The sequence below is a fragment of the Colletotrichum chrysophilum genome (assembly GCF_026319265.1).
Source record: "Colletotrichum chrysophilum strain AFK26 chromosome Unknown scaffold_118, whole genome shotgun sequence".
NCBI lineage: Eukaryota > Fungi > Ascomycota > Sordariomycetes > Glomerellales > Glomerellaceae > Colletotrichum > Colletotrichum chrysophilum.
The window spans coordinates 90,629-105,380 of NW_026517405.1; the positions used below are offsets into that span (position 1 = coordinate 90,629).

At 55.4% G+C, this 14,752-nt stretch overlaps 7 protein-coding genes and 1 non-coding gene across 8 annotated transcripts; 6 read left to right on the forward strand and 2 right to left on the reverse strand.

Annotated features, from left to right (window-relative positions):
* Positions 1-274: 274 nt before the first annotated feature.
* Positions 275-1,436, forward strand: COL26b_010694 (uncharacterized protein; the record flags this gene model as incomplete). Its single annotated transcript, XM_053183386.1, has 4 exons — positions 275-307; positions 460-549; positions 597-1,379; positions 1,431-1,436. 4 exons carry the CDS (start codon positions 275-277, stop codon positions 1,434-1,436), a joined length of 912 nt encoding a protein of 303 aa, XP_053032675.1.
* A 277-nt stretch (positions 1,437-1,713) lies between these two features.
* Positions 1,714-1,815, reverse strand: COL26b_010695. The gene has a single exon. It is a non-coding gene; the product is annotated as a tRNA-Ser (tRNA).
* Positions 1,816-2,376: 561 nt separating this feature from the next.
* COL26b_010696 (uncharacterized protein) lies at positions 2,377-3,237 on the forward strand (the record flags this gene model as incomplete). The annotated part of the gene is made up of 1 exon (XM_053183387.1): positions 2,377-3,237. One exon carries the CDS (start codon positions 2,377-2,379, stop codon positions 3,235-3,237), a length of 861 nt encoding a protein of 286 aa, XP_053032676.1.
* An 896-nt stretch (positions 3,238-4,133) lies between these two features.
* COL26b_010697 (uncharacterized protein) lies at positions 4,134-5,870 on the forward strand (the record flags this gene model as incomplete). The annotated part of the gene is made up of 1 exon (XM_053183388.1): positions 4,134-5,870. The coding sequence occupies one exon, from the start codon at positions 4,134-4,136 to the stop codon at positions 5,868-5,870; it is 1,737 nt and encodes a 578-aa protein (XP_053032677.1).
* Positions 5,871-7,613: 1,743 nt separating this feature from the next.
* On the forward strand, positions 7,614-8,106 carry COL26b_010698 (uncharacterized protein; the record flags this gene model as incomplete). Its single annotated transcript, XM_053183389.1, has 2 exons — positions 7,614-7,948; positions 8,079-8,106. The coding sequence occupies 2 exons, from the start codon at positions 7,614-7,616 to the stop codon at positions 8,104-8,106; spliced, it is 363 nt and encodes a 120-aa protein (XP_053032678.1).
* Positions 8,107-11,185: 3,079 nt separating this feature from the next.
* Positions 11,186-11,611, forward strand: COL26b_010699 (uncharacterized protein; the record flags this gene model as incomplete). The annotated part of the gene is made up of 1 exon (XM_053183390.1): positions 11,186-11,611. One exon carries the CDS (start codon positions 11,186-11,188, stop codon positions 11,609-11,611), a length of 426 nt encoding a protein of 141 aa, XP_053032679.1.
* A 48-nt stretch (positions 11,612-11,659) lies between these two features.
* Positions 11,660-12,367, forward strand: COL26b_010700 (uncharacterized protein; the record flags this gene model as incomplete). The annotated part of the gene is made up of 1 exon (XM_053183391.1): positions 11,660-12,367. One exon carries the CDS (start codon positions 11,660-11,662, stop codon positions 12,365-12,367), a length of 708 nt encoding a protein of 235 aa, XP_053032680.1.
* A 342-nt stretch (positions 12,368-12,709) lies between these two features.
* On the reverse strand, positions 12,710-14,136 carry COL26b_010701 (uncharacterized protein; the record flags this gene model as incomplete). Its single annotated transcript, XM_053183392.1, has 4 exons — positions 12,710-12,934; positions 13,128-13,243; positions 13,464-13,683; positions 13,735-14,136. 4 exons carry the CDS (start codon positions 14,134-14,136, stop codon positions 12,710-12,712), a joined length of 963 nt encoding a protein of 320 aa, XP_053032681.1.
* Between the last annotated feature and the right edge of the window lie 616 nt (positions 14,137-14,752).

Sequence of the window (14,752 nt, forward strand, 5' to 3'; positions counted from 1 at the left end):
TCCAAGCACCCTCAGCTCCTACAGTGCAAATATTCCCCTTCGCACTTATACGCAGTAAAGCACCAGTATAAAATGCCCAACATGCATTTTACAACACCACGAGCAGTCGTGATGATCCTGAAATACTGCAGATGATTATTGTTTGAGGTCGATTGTAATGCAGTCAATATTACATCCATTCCTTGCGAAGATCTACCCAGCCCTCTCATATTGCTACATGTTCTTGCTGCTTGTCTTGAACCTCCCGGACTTCGTTGTTGTCTAGGCTTCCATGATGGAGGCCAAGTTTAAGCAGGAAATTCAACAGGTAAGCCCATTGATACCTCTCAGTCACGCTACATCCATCCTTTCATACTTGTTTTCTGATTACTTCTCATACACTACTTCGTCCCTTTCTCTTACAGACCCACCATTTTGCCCGTCATTTTTTCTGCCTCAACTTATCTGGCTCATCTCTAGATGATGTACATCGCCGGAGAAACCCAAGATGTGTCAATCCAAATCATCAAGCTCATTGAAGATATCATCCTCGAACAAGTCGTCCACATGGTACAGCTCATCAACCCGTCCCCTATCCGCACCTAACAGCTTCACAGCTGAAGACCGCACACGACCTCGCCAGTCGCCGCGGCTCCCGCGTCTTCTCCAACAACGACCTCATCTTCCAGTTTCGCCACGACACCGCCCGCGTAGAACGCCTTCGCACCTTTCTCACCTGGAAAGCCATCCGCAAGACCGTCAAAGACTCGGACGAAAAGGAGGGCTTCGTCGATGAAGCAGATATGGAAGAAGCCGCGCCTACTGATGAGACCCCCGCAGCCAAAGGCAAGTTCCCCGCCGTTTCGCTCCCGTGGAATGTGTCTTCGTTCTTCTCCGAGCAGGTCGCAGAGGCGCCGGAGGACATCACCGACATCACCAGCAGCGAGGCCGCGCTGGAGAAGCTGCGCAAGAACGACGAGCGGACAAGGGACATGACTGTGGCCGAGTACGCCACTTGGTCTGAGTACCGCCACGCGTCGCTCACATACCGTAAGGCAAAGCGCTTCAGGGAGTGGTGCGGGCTAGGTGTCATCGCGGAGAACAAGCCCAATGACGATGTCATGGATATCCTGGGATTTTTGACTTCGGAAATGGTACAAAGCCTTACGGCAGAGGCGTTGAAGGTGCAGGCCCAGGAGCTAGCGTATCTCGATGGCCAAGTCGGTGCCGAAAGAGTGCAGAAGCGGCAAAGGGGCTTGTTTTCGGAACTTGAAGGGGCGAGAAAGCCGGTTGAGTTGAGACATGTGAGGATGGCTTTTCAAAGGTTGCAAGGACGGCCGAAGAAGAGTCGAGCGTTGTTGAATGGGACAAGACTTGCGTGGACATCTGGTCTGAAGCTGGTAAGTGCGGACTTCTTGAACTGGGCGGAGGGCCTGCTAATATGACTGCAGCTATGATTGGAATGAGTTTCTGCGTGAAGCATGATAGCTTATAGCGGGTAACATGCGGTTATTTGAGGTTCTCATGAGTCTTCTTAGTTCAACGAATACACCTGAATGCTATGCTCATCAGTAATCCTCCTTGATCCGACTACAAATTGAATTCCATAAGAAAAGTCTCAAAACTTTATTGATGAAACAATAAGCAGCAGAAATAGCAAGCAAAAATAAAAATAAAAAAGTGTCTGAGAAAACAACGACGTATGAGTAGAGCGGGGAAAAATGCAAAAGATAACGTCAAGGACAGGATTCGAACCTGCGCGACCGAAGCCACTGCCTTAGCTGACATCAGAGAACTGATAGCAGGGCAGCCCATTAACCACTCTGGCACCTTGACCAATGGAACTTGATGAAAGCGGAGGCCCCAGATGTGTATATGGAGGCCGTGCGTCTGTACCCCACCTTCCCGTCCTGGAAGCTCCCTCTCATGTCATGTTTGCGCAGCAGTCTGTTGCCCAAGACAAGACTTGGGAATTATATCCGAAGACGATGCAGTAATTGCATTACCGTCCCGAAGTACTGTTTGATTTGTTTCACTGGCAAGCGTTCTCTTTCACCAAGGGGTTCCATTCAGGAAGCTGTGTGACTGCCGCAGGGACAGGAGCTCCCGTCCTCCCCCACCACGTTCGGAAGTTCCTAAGCTCCTGCCATCGCCAATTACCGGAGCTTGACCCCGCGACGTCACATGACAAATGACGTGAAGGTCTTAAAGGCCATTGAAGCTGCAGCTTCTTCCCATTCATCAACTACAAACGGCTGACCCCTCGTGAAACTTTTCGTCTTTCATCGTTTCGACCCTTTGTCCGCTCATTGGTACTTAAGAGTCCCCAAAACGAGTCGAAGCAATCCAACTTGGCCACCCGGAAGCCGGCATCCGATAAACGAAGAACACATCACGATGGTCACCACGCAACAAGTCAACCTTCCCGACGGGCGAATTCTCTCGTACCACCTTTCCAGTCAAGGTGACGAGCCCCTCGTGCTGCTGGCGAACTCGCTGTCTGCGCCATTCCGGGTCTGGGACCACGTCGCCAAGTTCCTCGCAGAGAACGGCTTCCGCACGCTTCGCTTTGACCAGCCGGGCCACGGCCAGTCGTCAGCTCCCAAGAACCTCGACACGACATTTGAGTCAATTGCCGATGATGTGTACCACCTTTTGGAGTCTCTCAAGATTGAGAAGGTATTCGCCTGGATTGGAGTCTCAATGGGCGCCGCGACCAGCTTCTACTTTGTGAACAAGTACCCCGGCATCGTGCACAAGGTGGCCATCTGCGACACCATCGCCGCATCTCCCAAGAACGCCGGTGTGGATGATCTGTTCGCGCCGCGGGCTCAGCAGGCGCGGGAGGCCGGCAACATGCAGGAACAGGTTGAGGGCACGATAGACCGGTGGTTCGGCCAGGAATGGGTCAAGGCGAACCCCGACGAGGCGGACCGGGTGCGCGCCATCATGAACCAGACCAGCGTGGACGGGTTCGCGACGTGCTGTCACGCGCTGCGGAGCGACAGCTTCGACATCCGGCCGCTGTTTGGCAAGGTGGGAGCCGGTGTCGACGAGGCGCTGCTGGTTGTTGGAGACAAGGACGCCAACCTGCCCGAGGCCATGAAGGAGATGCGGCAGAAGGTGGAGGAGGGATTTAGGGCGGCGGGCAAGGACAACAAGATTGAGCTCAAGGTGATTAAGAACGCGGGCCACGTTCCCTTTGTGGATGGTTACGACCAGTTCAAGGAGATTATTCTCGAATACCTCAAGGCTTAGTCGAGACTAGCGAGTGTATGTATCATGACTATCATGAATATTGTGGCATCTGGAGGTTGGAGGTCGCGACGGACTGCAATCAGCTTCCTGTTCCCAGCCTCTGGGGGGCTTCGGTGAGATGCCTAGCACAATTAGCACAAAATACACAGACAAAGAAGCACAACTCGCCTGTCGGTGAGGGAGCCAATGACACGATCCCGGTACCCAGACTTGGCCGATGCTCCTCACCGAGGCTCGCCGAAGCTCCGCTTTAGGCTTAGCGGTGGCTTGGAGCACCCACTCACGTCCACCGCCAGCCTCTTTTTTCCGTGGATTTCCCCCCGTCCCCAGCCCAGCCGCCGCTGCTGGTTCCCCGTCAATTCACAGTCACTGCTGGTGCTGCTTGTGCTGATCGCCCATTTCATTTGCTCCCACAGCAACCGCCCGACAACCATCACCGTCCCCGTCGGCCATCCACCTTTCCCACCACCACACACTCCACACACCACACACCACACACCACACGCACCATACACAACGCACAGCACCACCACCACCCGTGCGGACAAAGGCTCAAGCATGCGATAGAACATCTTTGACCTCGTTTCCCCCTTTCCCCGGCCACCCTCATCCTTTATATCGATCGCTGCACCCGGCTCTCCTCATCTCCATCCAGCCTGCATCAGCATTTACCGCCGGTCGCCTCTATTATTTTCTCTCCGCCCTGGTTCCATCGCTGACGTGGTGTTGCGCTCAACGCGACATTTCTCCGCCCCCGCCCGCGTCGACCTCCGAATCGACACTCGGAAAGGAGAGTCGCAGCTGTTCAATCAATCTCAACCATACAATTCGATACATTCCTACCCCTTCGACGCTGGTCTACCGCTCATTCGTCGGTTGCTGCGTCACTATCCAAGATGGCTGCGTCCGACGCTGGTGCCCAGCTGCCCAACGGCACCCCGACCGACACCAGGTCCGTTGCCGACGAGCCCACGGCGCCTCAAGACAACGATGTCCTCGCTGTGAATTCGTCCCAAGTTACCCTCCCGTCGACTGAAGTCCCCGCCTCTCCCATGGACCCAAATCAATCCTTCAAGACCGAAGTCAACGACGACCGAATGAGCTCCGCCGCCGTCATCCCGTCTTCTTTGACACCGCCTCCCTCCTCCCAGGTCGTCGCACATGCCGGCAACGGAGTTCTGCAAGCTACCTACGGCGGTTCCCAGCGCTCTGCCCTCTTCTCCCCGCCTGCTACCGGCTTCAACACGACCGTCCGCCGAGACGGCGGTCTTGGATCAGAATATGTTCCCCCGGCCCCGAAGCAGGTCCTCGATGCTACCGCCGATGAACTACGAGCCATGATGCAGACCTGCATCGCCGAACATGCCAAGTTGAAGATGGAGGCGGCCCATCACAAGCTACAATATAACCTACTTAGCCTCCAGGCTGACGAAGATGCGAAGCGGGCTGCCGTCGAGCACGAGATGACCCGCCGAGAGATCGAGGCCCTTAGGACGGCCGAGTACTCGCGACAGGCCGTACGCGAGCTCAGCGCTGCTTCGGAGTCGGCACAGATGAAGTACCTGCAGATGAAGATGTGGTACGAGGAGTCCATCGACGAGAACGAGGCCCTTTCCCGGCGAGTCAAGATGGCGAAGAAGGTCATCTCCCAGAAGGAGGAGGAGATTGTGAGCTTGACGGAGGAGCGAGACATGATGCTGAACCGCATTCGGGAAAACCGGGAGCATTTTCACATGCTGTGCAGCCCAGGTGGCATCTTCCACGGTGCCATGACGCCCAGACAGCAGCCGCAGCACCAGACGTCCGTCTCAACTCCGCAGCAGGCTCACCGCGCTACCCCCAAGCAGACCCCGCGATCTGCGCACCGCGATGCACGGGTCGATCGGGACCATGGCCCCGAGCCTATTGCGGCTCTGCTGCAGGCACTCAGCCAGGACAACAACAGCGCGCCGTCGACACCTACTACAACGGTCAGACCCGCGCCCCGCATGCCTCCCAAGCACACCCGAAACGCCCAGTCACTATCATCTCTACCTACGACGCCGCTTTCCCGCCCTCAGCGGCACGAACAGTCTGGTCTGCTGCCATCGGTCAACCTCGTGCCCCAGAGCGAGCCCCGGCATAGCTACAGTAGGGCTCAAATCATTCCTGGCACGCCGCCGCCCGCTGTGCGAGAGCCTACCCGCAAGAGCCGCGAGAGCACCATCTCAGCAGATGACAACGAGGAGCTCGCTCGCCAGGCGCTAGAGTCAGTCGCAAACTTGTCACAGGCATCACGAAATGCGTCACGCAGCTTCCGCAAGCCTCTCCCGACGGGCGAGGACGATGAGGATGTCTCAGAGAGCCAAGCTAGCCAAGCCGCCTCTGAGATGCTCCGTCGCGATCCTCGGGAGAGCTTCGAGGTGGCGTCTTCAGTAGGCTCGCGCGATGGCACCCCGGCGCCGGCAGAGAAGAGCGCAAGACTTCAGGCGAAGCTGTTTCCCGGCATCACCAAGGGTCACACGACAGCAGACAAGCGCAAGTTCAGTGGGGGTGCGCCTAACGCGCAAGAGACGCTGAAGCGGATGCGCATGAGCGGCGGCTCTGTGGAGGATCCCAAGGTCGGACTCGGGATTCAGTACAGTTACAGCTAAGGGCTGACGGCGGTTCGTGTCTTTGGGGCCGGCGGCGTTCTGTCAACTGTGTGTCTGACATCTGCCCGTCACCGTCGCGGCGGCGGACAGGCGAGGGCGCGGGCGCGGGCGCGGGCGCGGATGGTTCATCCGGTGGCTGGGAGCAGAAAAAAGCCGCTGAAGCGATGGGGCCCGCCCCCATTTGGAGCGACACTGGAAGCGGTGTGTGGGGATAGCACGGCGGCTGCGGCGTTGGACTGCAATTGCAGGGAACAACTGACGTGGCAATCTGCACATTTTATGGATACGGAAAGAGAAAAATTGCATTCCAAAATGATACCACTGGGGCAATGGCTTTGGCGTTTGAGAGATATGTACGACACGGAAGACGGAATCAACATGGGCTTCAGAATAGACAACAGCAAACAACATCAGACGAGTACTCGTTCTCTTCCATTTCCATGACGAAGCGATGTGAAGGGCACGGCTTGCCTCGAACCCCTCTTCTCTGCATCTGCAAAGTGAAAATGGACTTTATTCAGAACGATCCATAGCGGGACGCCCGAGAGGGAAAAGGCTCACTCACGACCAGGGTCACGCTCACGCGAGACGCAAAAAAAGGGAGCCCTAGGGAGAGAGATCCAGCCCAGGCCCAGCTGAAGACCCAACACCAAGCCAGACCAACGATGTTCGCCGCCGCCGCTGCTGCTGCACTGCAACTCGAACTTTGAAGAATCCACACACACGAACAGCCAGATAGCAGCAGACCAGACCAATCCATCCATCGGCGCTTCCCCTCGTGGCAGTTCGCGCCATCGTCGTGCGCAGGAACTAACCCGTTTTCTCCCTCTTGTCTCTCGCTTCCCCTCCCTTGGGCTGGCATGCGGCCCTGCCCCTCTGCCCCAAAGGCCCAGGGCCCATGGTTCATTCGCCAGACATAAGACCCTGGCCGGGGGATATGTACTTCGTCCTCTCCTTTTGATGTGCTGCGTGCTGTATGTATCCAGCGAGCGCCCCGTCCGTGCCTTTTTTCTTCGCCTCTTGTCACTGCTACAGTCTGCTTATTCGTGCTGCTGCTCGTGACTGCTGCTGCTGCTGATGCCGCTGCTGGTATTGTGTGGTTGCAAAGTCCCCTTCACCGAAGTTTAACTTGACCGCCGATCGGAAACACGCGCTTCCTTCCTGCAGGTCCCGCGACGGATTACTACGATATACTTCGCAACGCTGCGCGCACAAAGGTCGCAGTTTCGTCTCAATTATTTTGGAATTTCCTTCAGTCCGTCTTTTTGGAGGGAGGTTTTGGCAAAAGATCTCACCGAGTTCAAGCGCAGATCTTTGCCTTCCAGTCTCTCTCCATCATTCGGATTTATCTGTCAAGTCAGTGCGAAGCAGCAAGGGGTGTGTACACGCAAAGCCGAGTTTGCGGCCTTTTCACCTTAAGCCGCCGCCCCCTTGACCCTCTCTCACCGCTTCGCGAAGAGGAGTCCCAGGACCCTTGCACAACCTCACCACTCACCCCGCGCTGCTCTTGCGCCTTGCTCTCCTCATCCCGTCCCGGCCCAGGGATTCAGGAGGTGTAGCGACGAAAAGGACGACGACTTTAAACCCATTCTCCATCCCTCATCCCAACCTGCATCCTTACTTTTCACACTTAGCGGGACTTTTTGGCATCTTTTCTTTTGTCTCTCTTCTTAACGAACCAATTACTTTCACGACGACTTTTAACGATTACACGACATAACGCAGCAGCCAACGCACATCATCATGAGGGATCACCCACGCAGCCCCCGCCAGGGATCCCCCGCCCCTCAGTTCCCCCCGCGCAGCCTCTCCGACGAGCTGGGCGACTTCATGTCCTCGACGGACGACGATGAGGAGAGGGACTACGACGACAGCGAGGAGGAGGAAGAGGAGGATGACGACGACCAGAGGACCCTGGCGACGCCCATGTCGTCGCGCAAGTCGTCGCAGGACAGCTTCTTCGACGAAGACGACGAGGTGCCCGAGGAGTTCCCGCCGCTGCTGAAGCCCTTTCCCGCTAGCACGAGCATGCGCAAGTTTGCCAGGATTGACTACGCGCGCGGGGCGGGGCATCATGCGTACGCCAGCGACGACGAGGCGGAGTGCGCCACCAGCAGCAGCCGGCCCGGGACGGCGCGGTCGGTGGTGGTGCCGCCGCCGTTCCGGCGCAGCTCGACGTGTCCGGTGCTGACGCCCGACTTCCTGCAGGGCGCGGCGGATGACGTGGTCAAGCTGATGCCGGAGCAGGCGGACTTTATGAAGAAGATGGTGGAGGGGTGGCGGGAGATCCAGCGGCGGTCGAGCGTGAGCGTGCTGAACGCGGCGCCGAGCCCGCTGTCGGTGGTGTCGCCTGGGATGAAGAGGCCGAACACGGCCCCGAGCCCGTTTCACCCGCCGCCGCAGATGAACTTTTCGTCGTCGTTTCCGAGGGTGCCGGAGAGGTTGGACGAAGAGCTGGGGAGGTTGGAGGAGGAGCCTGGGAGCGCGACGGAGAGCGAGACGGAGGGTGGGTTGGAGGAGAGGATGGAGAGGGTGGAGGGGGCGATTGATGAGTTGAGGGTGATGGCGAAGGAGAGCGCTGAGAAGGCGATTGTTGGTGGGGAGGGGAACACTGAGAGATTCAGGGTTGTGGAGAGGTGTATTGATACCATCGGGAGGGTTTATGAGAAGAAGGAGAGGGGGAGGAGGAGGAGGAAATTAGGTGCAAAGTGTGTTGGGGCCCTCGTGAGGATCTGTGAGATGTTTGCGAGTGAGGGAGCCGACGGGGGCTCATATCGCTTCGAGTCCCGGCTTTTGGATGAAATTACTGAGGATACGGAAAGCGACGTGGAGGATTACGCGGACGACGAAGCTGAAGACGACTTTGTTGAGAGGTTTCCGGATTTCATCGACGGAAGCTTCTTTGGAGATGGGCCAACTGTTGTTGGTGACATGACGCTCCCACCACCAAGCCCAACAAAAGATCCTTTGGATGACCGACGGCATGCTGCACTAGTTGAGCAAGCTAGGAACGAGCTCGAAACACTGTTTGCCGAGGCGGCAGAGGCGGAGACACCGTTTGAGGAGAGGCATTCGAGGGTGGTGTACGCCGTGGAAGCATACCTGGCGAAACTGTCCGAGATGGAGGCGGCTCATGACCGGGATTTCAAATGGCATGCAGAGCTAAAGGCCTTCCACGTTGCGATGGGGTCGAGGAATATTATCGGGTCAGAACCGGGAACGGCCATGGCGCTTGTCGCAAGTCTGAGTCTCTGTTTTATACCGATTGCGACGGTGTTGTGGTACGTCACGGAACCGACGACCTCGTGGATGCTGTGGAGGATGTTGATACCTATCGGCTGCTATTTCTTGCTCCTTGCTGGGTTCTATATCGACCAGAAAGAGGCGAGGGAAGCGCTTTACGAGGAACATTTGCCTTTTGAGGCGAGGGAAATGAGGAGGCGGCATAAACGGGAGAAGGAACTGTTGCATGCTGCGCATGAAAGAGCTGTGCAAAGAGTCTATTCCCTTGAAGGGTGAGGCTCGAGGTGTAGCTGTACGACTACTTGAAAGACTATTCTGTCCAGTAACTGTCTCGCCCGTCCGTGTTGCGTTCTGTTTACTTGTCGTCTGGCACCTTTTTAACGCCCGGCGCCACAAACACATTCAGATCGATTCCTTGGGTATGTCCAACGCGGTTGCAACCATGTTCACAAACCCTGTGAGCAGCGTGCGCTGTACATTGACTACGATGTGCGTTGCCCTGCGGTCTAGTTAGCAGACTGCCTCTCCCTATTTTCCTGTAGAATCTTGCCTTGATGTTACCTCTTCGCGTGAGACCCGTGAACAGCCGGTGTGGGATGACAATAATGACGGAAATAATCGCAGCGGCTACCACCACGGGGCCGAGGACGATAAAGGCGAAGAGCATCCAAAGGTCCATCGCTCTGAGGTGGGTGCTGTGACAAGAGTCGTGCTTGCCACATAGTTCGTCATTCTTGATGCGGGTGTTGTTTCGGAGGCGAACGTACGCGCACCAGAGCAAGATTGGAATGATGAAGAAGATGACGGAGAATCCCAGGAACGACAGCCAGAACTCGAGGGCGGTGTCGCCAACAATTAGGGGATGCGTTCCGAATGCCGTCCCGTTGGCACCCCGTGGAGACTGGTGGTAGTTGTCTGGGCTCGCCATGTTGGGGAATGGTCGACGATGCGAGGTCGAGTGCTCCGGGCAAGGTGCGATGGCGTGTGCAGAAGCGATTACGGCTGCACGATACGGCAAACGGTCCGAGATGATAGAGAATAATTTGATAGACAATATGTGATACGCGGTTGTGGTTGGGCCGATGTTGAAGCAATGGTTCAAGAGAAGTGGACGGTGTACAATCGAAAGGCTGGACGTTGGAGCGTCGGAGACTCGGAGTCGGAAGGTCTGCCAAGGAAATACCTTCTAGATCATGGCAAGGACGCGCTTTTTCTTGAGGTCAGTTTCAGGAAGAAGAATCCTGCCGTGGGATAAGGTAGGTAGGTACTTCCGCTCGTCACATCGTCCTACAAGAAGGCCCGAGGGAACATTCGATGTGCAGGCGCGTTGCCTCCACGGCAGCTGCCGCAATTTCTACCTCATGGAAGGTGCAGTCGACATCAAAGACATTACGGAGTCCACGAACACGCTGATGTAATGACACGGCCGAAGCGGGGACCGCGTTCTCGGGAATGACTCCGGCGATCGCCGGCAAGCGAGTGGGGCCGGACCGGGCGATGAGGCCGAAGATGATGGGTTGCACTCCGGAATTGTGCAATACGGCACAAGCTTCCAACCGCGCGTTGGCAAAAGTTGATCTATGACTCACAAGCGTTAATGGTACTCATTAGTTGCCTGAAATCGACACACCGCCATCGTCTCGTTAGATGCCCGCACCCTTGACTTCCACAATGGATGCTGGCGCCTACGGTACCGAATCTACACTCAGGTTGGAACAACGTTGACAACGGAAAGCGCCCCAATGAATAAGGTCCAAGCGAGATTGCTTCACTGCATTCGTACTAGGAGTATTCAGTTGCAGGGTTGTTGGTGCAAAATCACCAACAGAACCAACAGCCAAGGCCACGGCTGCCTAACCTACATGAGGTCCACCTCGGTTAAGACATCGTGCCTCTAAGTTAAAAGCATCAGCACTCCCCGTCCGCTAACATCCAGCAGACTCTTTGCATTATCCTCTGCAGTGTATCGCATCTCAAATCTGTTCCGCACCTCCCTCAGAACACTCAGTGTTGGATTGTCCATACCCTTGGCCAGATCTTCAATGGGTTCCGGAATGTCCACAGACGCCTCAATGATGTTGCCCAACTCTTCAGCTTATCCTGCCGTCGGCTCCATGGAGCTTTCACCAGACAGGCATGCCCTCTACATCCGAGCCATGGAGGACCCTTCCGCCCTCAGTTTCAACGAGAAACGCCAGGTCATGGTCCGCGCACCAATCAAAGACGAAGACAACGAAGAGTCCGTCAAGCTTTTCGGCCGAAGCATCCAGAAACTCATCCAAAAAGCCCATGACGCCCCTTATGAGCTCACGCTGGAGGAATGCGAATTCATCGAGAAAACGATGAAAACGCCGCCCCGCAATGCATTCGACAGATTGACGCCTGAGCATGAGAAACTGGAGGAAGACGCCCGGGGCAAAGTCAAAGAAACAGTGGACCAGCAAGAGAGTTTAACCGAGTTTCTCGGCGTCATGATGGCTACCAACCGCGCCAACTAGCTCAGGCTTGACCGGCAGATAAAGCGCGAATGGGGCGTCGAGGCGGACATGAGAACCCGTCTTGAAGCTGCCAAGGACTTGCAGCGACCGACTTGGCTTCAGGAGATGGTCGATGCAAACATGGAACATTGGGGGTTCATCGTTTTCCGGACAGGACATGTCGAGGACTTCTACGACGAGACAAAGAGTCAGAAAGAGAAGGATGACGTCGCCTGGGCACGTTTCGAAGAAGCCTACTACACGGTCGCTACTCACGGGCTGAAGTATCAGTGGGCAAACCTAGGCGGGGACGAGCTGTCGGATGCGCACAACTCGTTGTTCATCGCGGTTCCTGAGCAACCGACCCAGACAATGGCCGACATGCGACACATTTTCCGTCAGATAAGGGCCAATGGACAGATCCCAAACGGGATCAGAACAGACTGTTTCCTGGTGGCTGACATGTCTGCAGTGCCATTCGAATGGTTGTTGGAGGAGCCCATGTCATACACAGACATCTACATTCGGCAGTTCGCTGGGACTCACTCGATGGATGTCCAAGCCGTGGACCCCGATGCCGAGGAGATAGTATCGTCTGATGGAGGGTTTGCAGGAGATATCAATGTGCCGTTGACTAGAGTGTATGACTGGTTGTACTACAGCCTGTTCGCGAAGTCGGACAGCTGGGATCAGAGGCATCATACTACAACGACACAGACTTGGACTCAGGACTTGTGGGGGGATGGTGAGGTTCCGCCTTCACATCCCAAGTATTAGCACGGATGGCTATGTACGGTTCTGCGAATCGCGGGTTCTTCAGGCTTTGACAACGACATGTAATTTACAGCCTGATACGTACTTGGATGACTTGCTTAGCATTTTGGAGGAATTCAATATGAATTTTGTCCTCACAGATGGCCTGCGGAGTTCACCTCATAGTGACGCTCTGTTGGCGGCGCCGGAGCCAAATCCTTCTGGGAGTTCGAAACCAGGATAAGTCCTTCTCATATGCTGGCAAGAATCCTCAATGATATCGTAATCAAAGTGGAAGTCGTAGAATTCCTCTGGTTTAGCTGCGCTAGTGCATCAGAAGTCGACTCTTAAAGCTTGTATCCGGGGCTACTCACTGGGGATTCTCTCAACCGGCTGAACGAACTCCGAAGCAGCCTCTCTGATCTTCTCGGCCTCATCCTGCGCTGCATTGCTGAAGATGGTGACAGCACTAGCCCTGTTCCTCCTGATGCTTTCAAACATCTCCAGCCTTTCTGGCACGTATATTGACGAAGAGATGTTGGAGAGACAGATGCCGAGAGCAACGCCGTCTTCTATTGCTTGTGCGCCGCCCTGTCCTTGGTCTTCGTATGGTCAGTGATGAATCGCTAAACCTTTTCATGGCGAGATTAGGTCTTACGTGGGAGCATTGGGTGGGCAGCGTCTCCGATGAGAATCATTCTTCCCTTTCGCCATGTTGGAATGGGAGCTCTGTAGAGCAACGGCCATTGCTTGACCTCGGTAGCCTTACTGTTATATGTCAGACGGATAAGCCGCCAGATACAATGACGACATCAACAAACTTCAGGAGAGCAATGACGCTCGGGTGAAAGTTGGAAAACGTCTCGAGCAGATGCGACTTATCAACAGGGCTGTGCCAGTCTATCGAACGTCAGTTAGATATCACTTCGGCCCCAGCAATACATACCTTCTTTAGTCGAAGTCCCAACTTCATTGTGGAAGATGCCAATGCAGTTAAGCACATGTCCGCTACCGCATTGTCAGTCAAGGGTGTCCAGTCTGGCCGTGAAGGGCACAAACTCTCGACAGGGATATGTCACTATACGCTTCCCGTCTCCTAGGAACATCCTGACGCTCCCACTTGCGTCATCGAATAGCTGGGCCGTCTCTTGATCGCCGAGAACTTCCTCCATGGGAAGTAGAAAACGGTAACAGAAGTTGTCTTGCCCAGCTGGGTATGCGGGATTCGAGGAACCTAGAACAGCCTCGACGCCGGCGCTGTGGATGCCGTCTGCCACAACTACGAGGTCTGAAGTGATTGTTGTGCCGTCGCTGAGACCAATTGCCGCGTTCTCGGGGTCCTGGGAAGTAAGTATGGAAGTCGCATATTCAGGCCATATCGCATCGCTTACATAGCTCGTAACCTCACTCCTCAATTTGATAGTCAACGGAGGACCGCCGTCAGCCGCTGTAGCCATGCGCTTCAACTCTTGATGCAAGTCGACACGATGCGCAAAGTACCATGGTGATCCATACTCATTCGCAATGACCCCAAGCTCAAGTGAGTGAACCAAGTCCAGAGTCTCGCCTTTCAACCTCTTGCTGCCCCTGGCTGGCACGAATCTCGCGCGCACAGGGTCCATGCCGAGCGCAACCAAAGGTCGTGAAGCATTGGTTTGGACATTGATTGCCGCGCCAATCTCGTTGTTCAATGCCGACTTCTCGTATATGGTGACGCAGTGCCCTGCGCGGCGGAGCGAGATTGCGGCAGTCAGGCCGGCGATGCCGCCGCCGACGATTGTCACGTCTAGCATCTCAACTGACTGGAGGTCTTGTTTCGTCTGAACGGTCCGCCGAGAATGTATCAGTCGTCGCAAGATGTTAGGTCAGGATAGCATCGAGTGTTGTAGATGGTAATAGTTGGTGGGGTTTAAGTGACAGAGAGAGGGGTAGAACGGACTGATCCTTAGAGGAAGACCCCTCAACTTTATCCCAAGTTTCCAACGTCTGCATGTGCATCTGATGTTTTGCTTCTTTAGACACTAAGATGCCGCTAGAGACATGCGTCGAGGCCGAGCGCTGGCGTTTCCCGGAGTTGCAGCTGACTAGACCAGCCACGCGCATATGCATCTACCCTCAATATGGCTGTGATCCAATAAGACCAAGGATCAGGATCGATTTCTCCGATGGCGTACTTATGAAGGCTTATTTTAAATGCTGTCATGCTCTCAAAGGCTTGTTTGTTTTGCTCAGCTCAGTCTCCACGACGCTTGTCATTGGATCGGCCTGGGCCAGCAACGGGAACCGGTGCATCAAGCTGGCTTGCATTGGACCGGACGGATCGTGGGGAAGCTCGACGGATGCCCGGGAATGAGATGGCTTAAACACTTAAACACGGTCGAACAATTGCTTTTGCAGTGTACCTGCCGG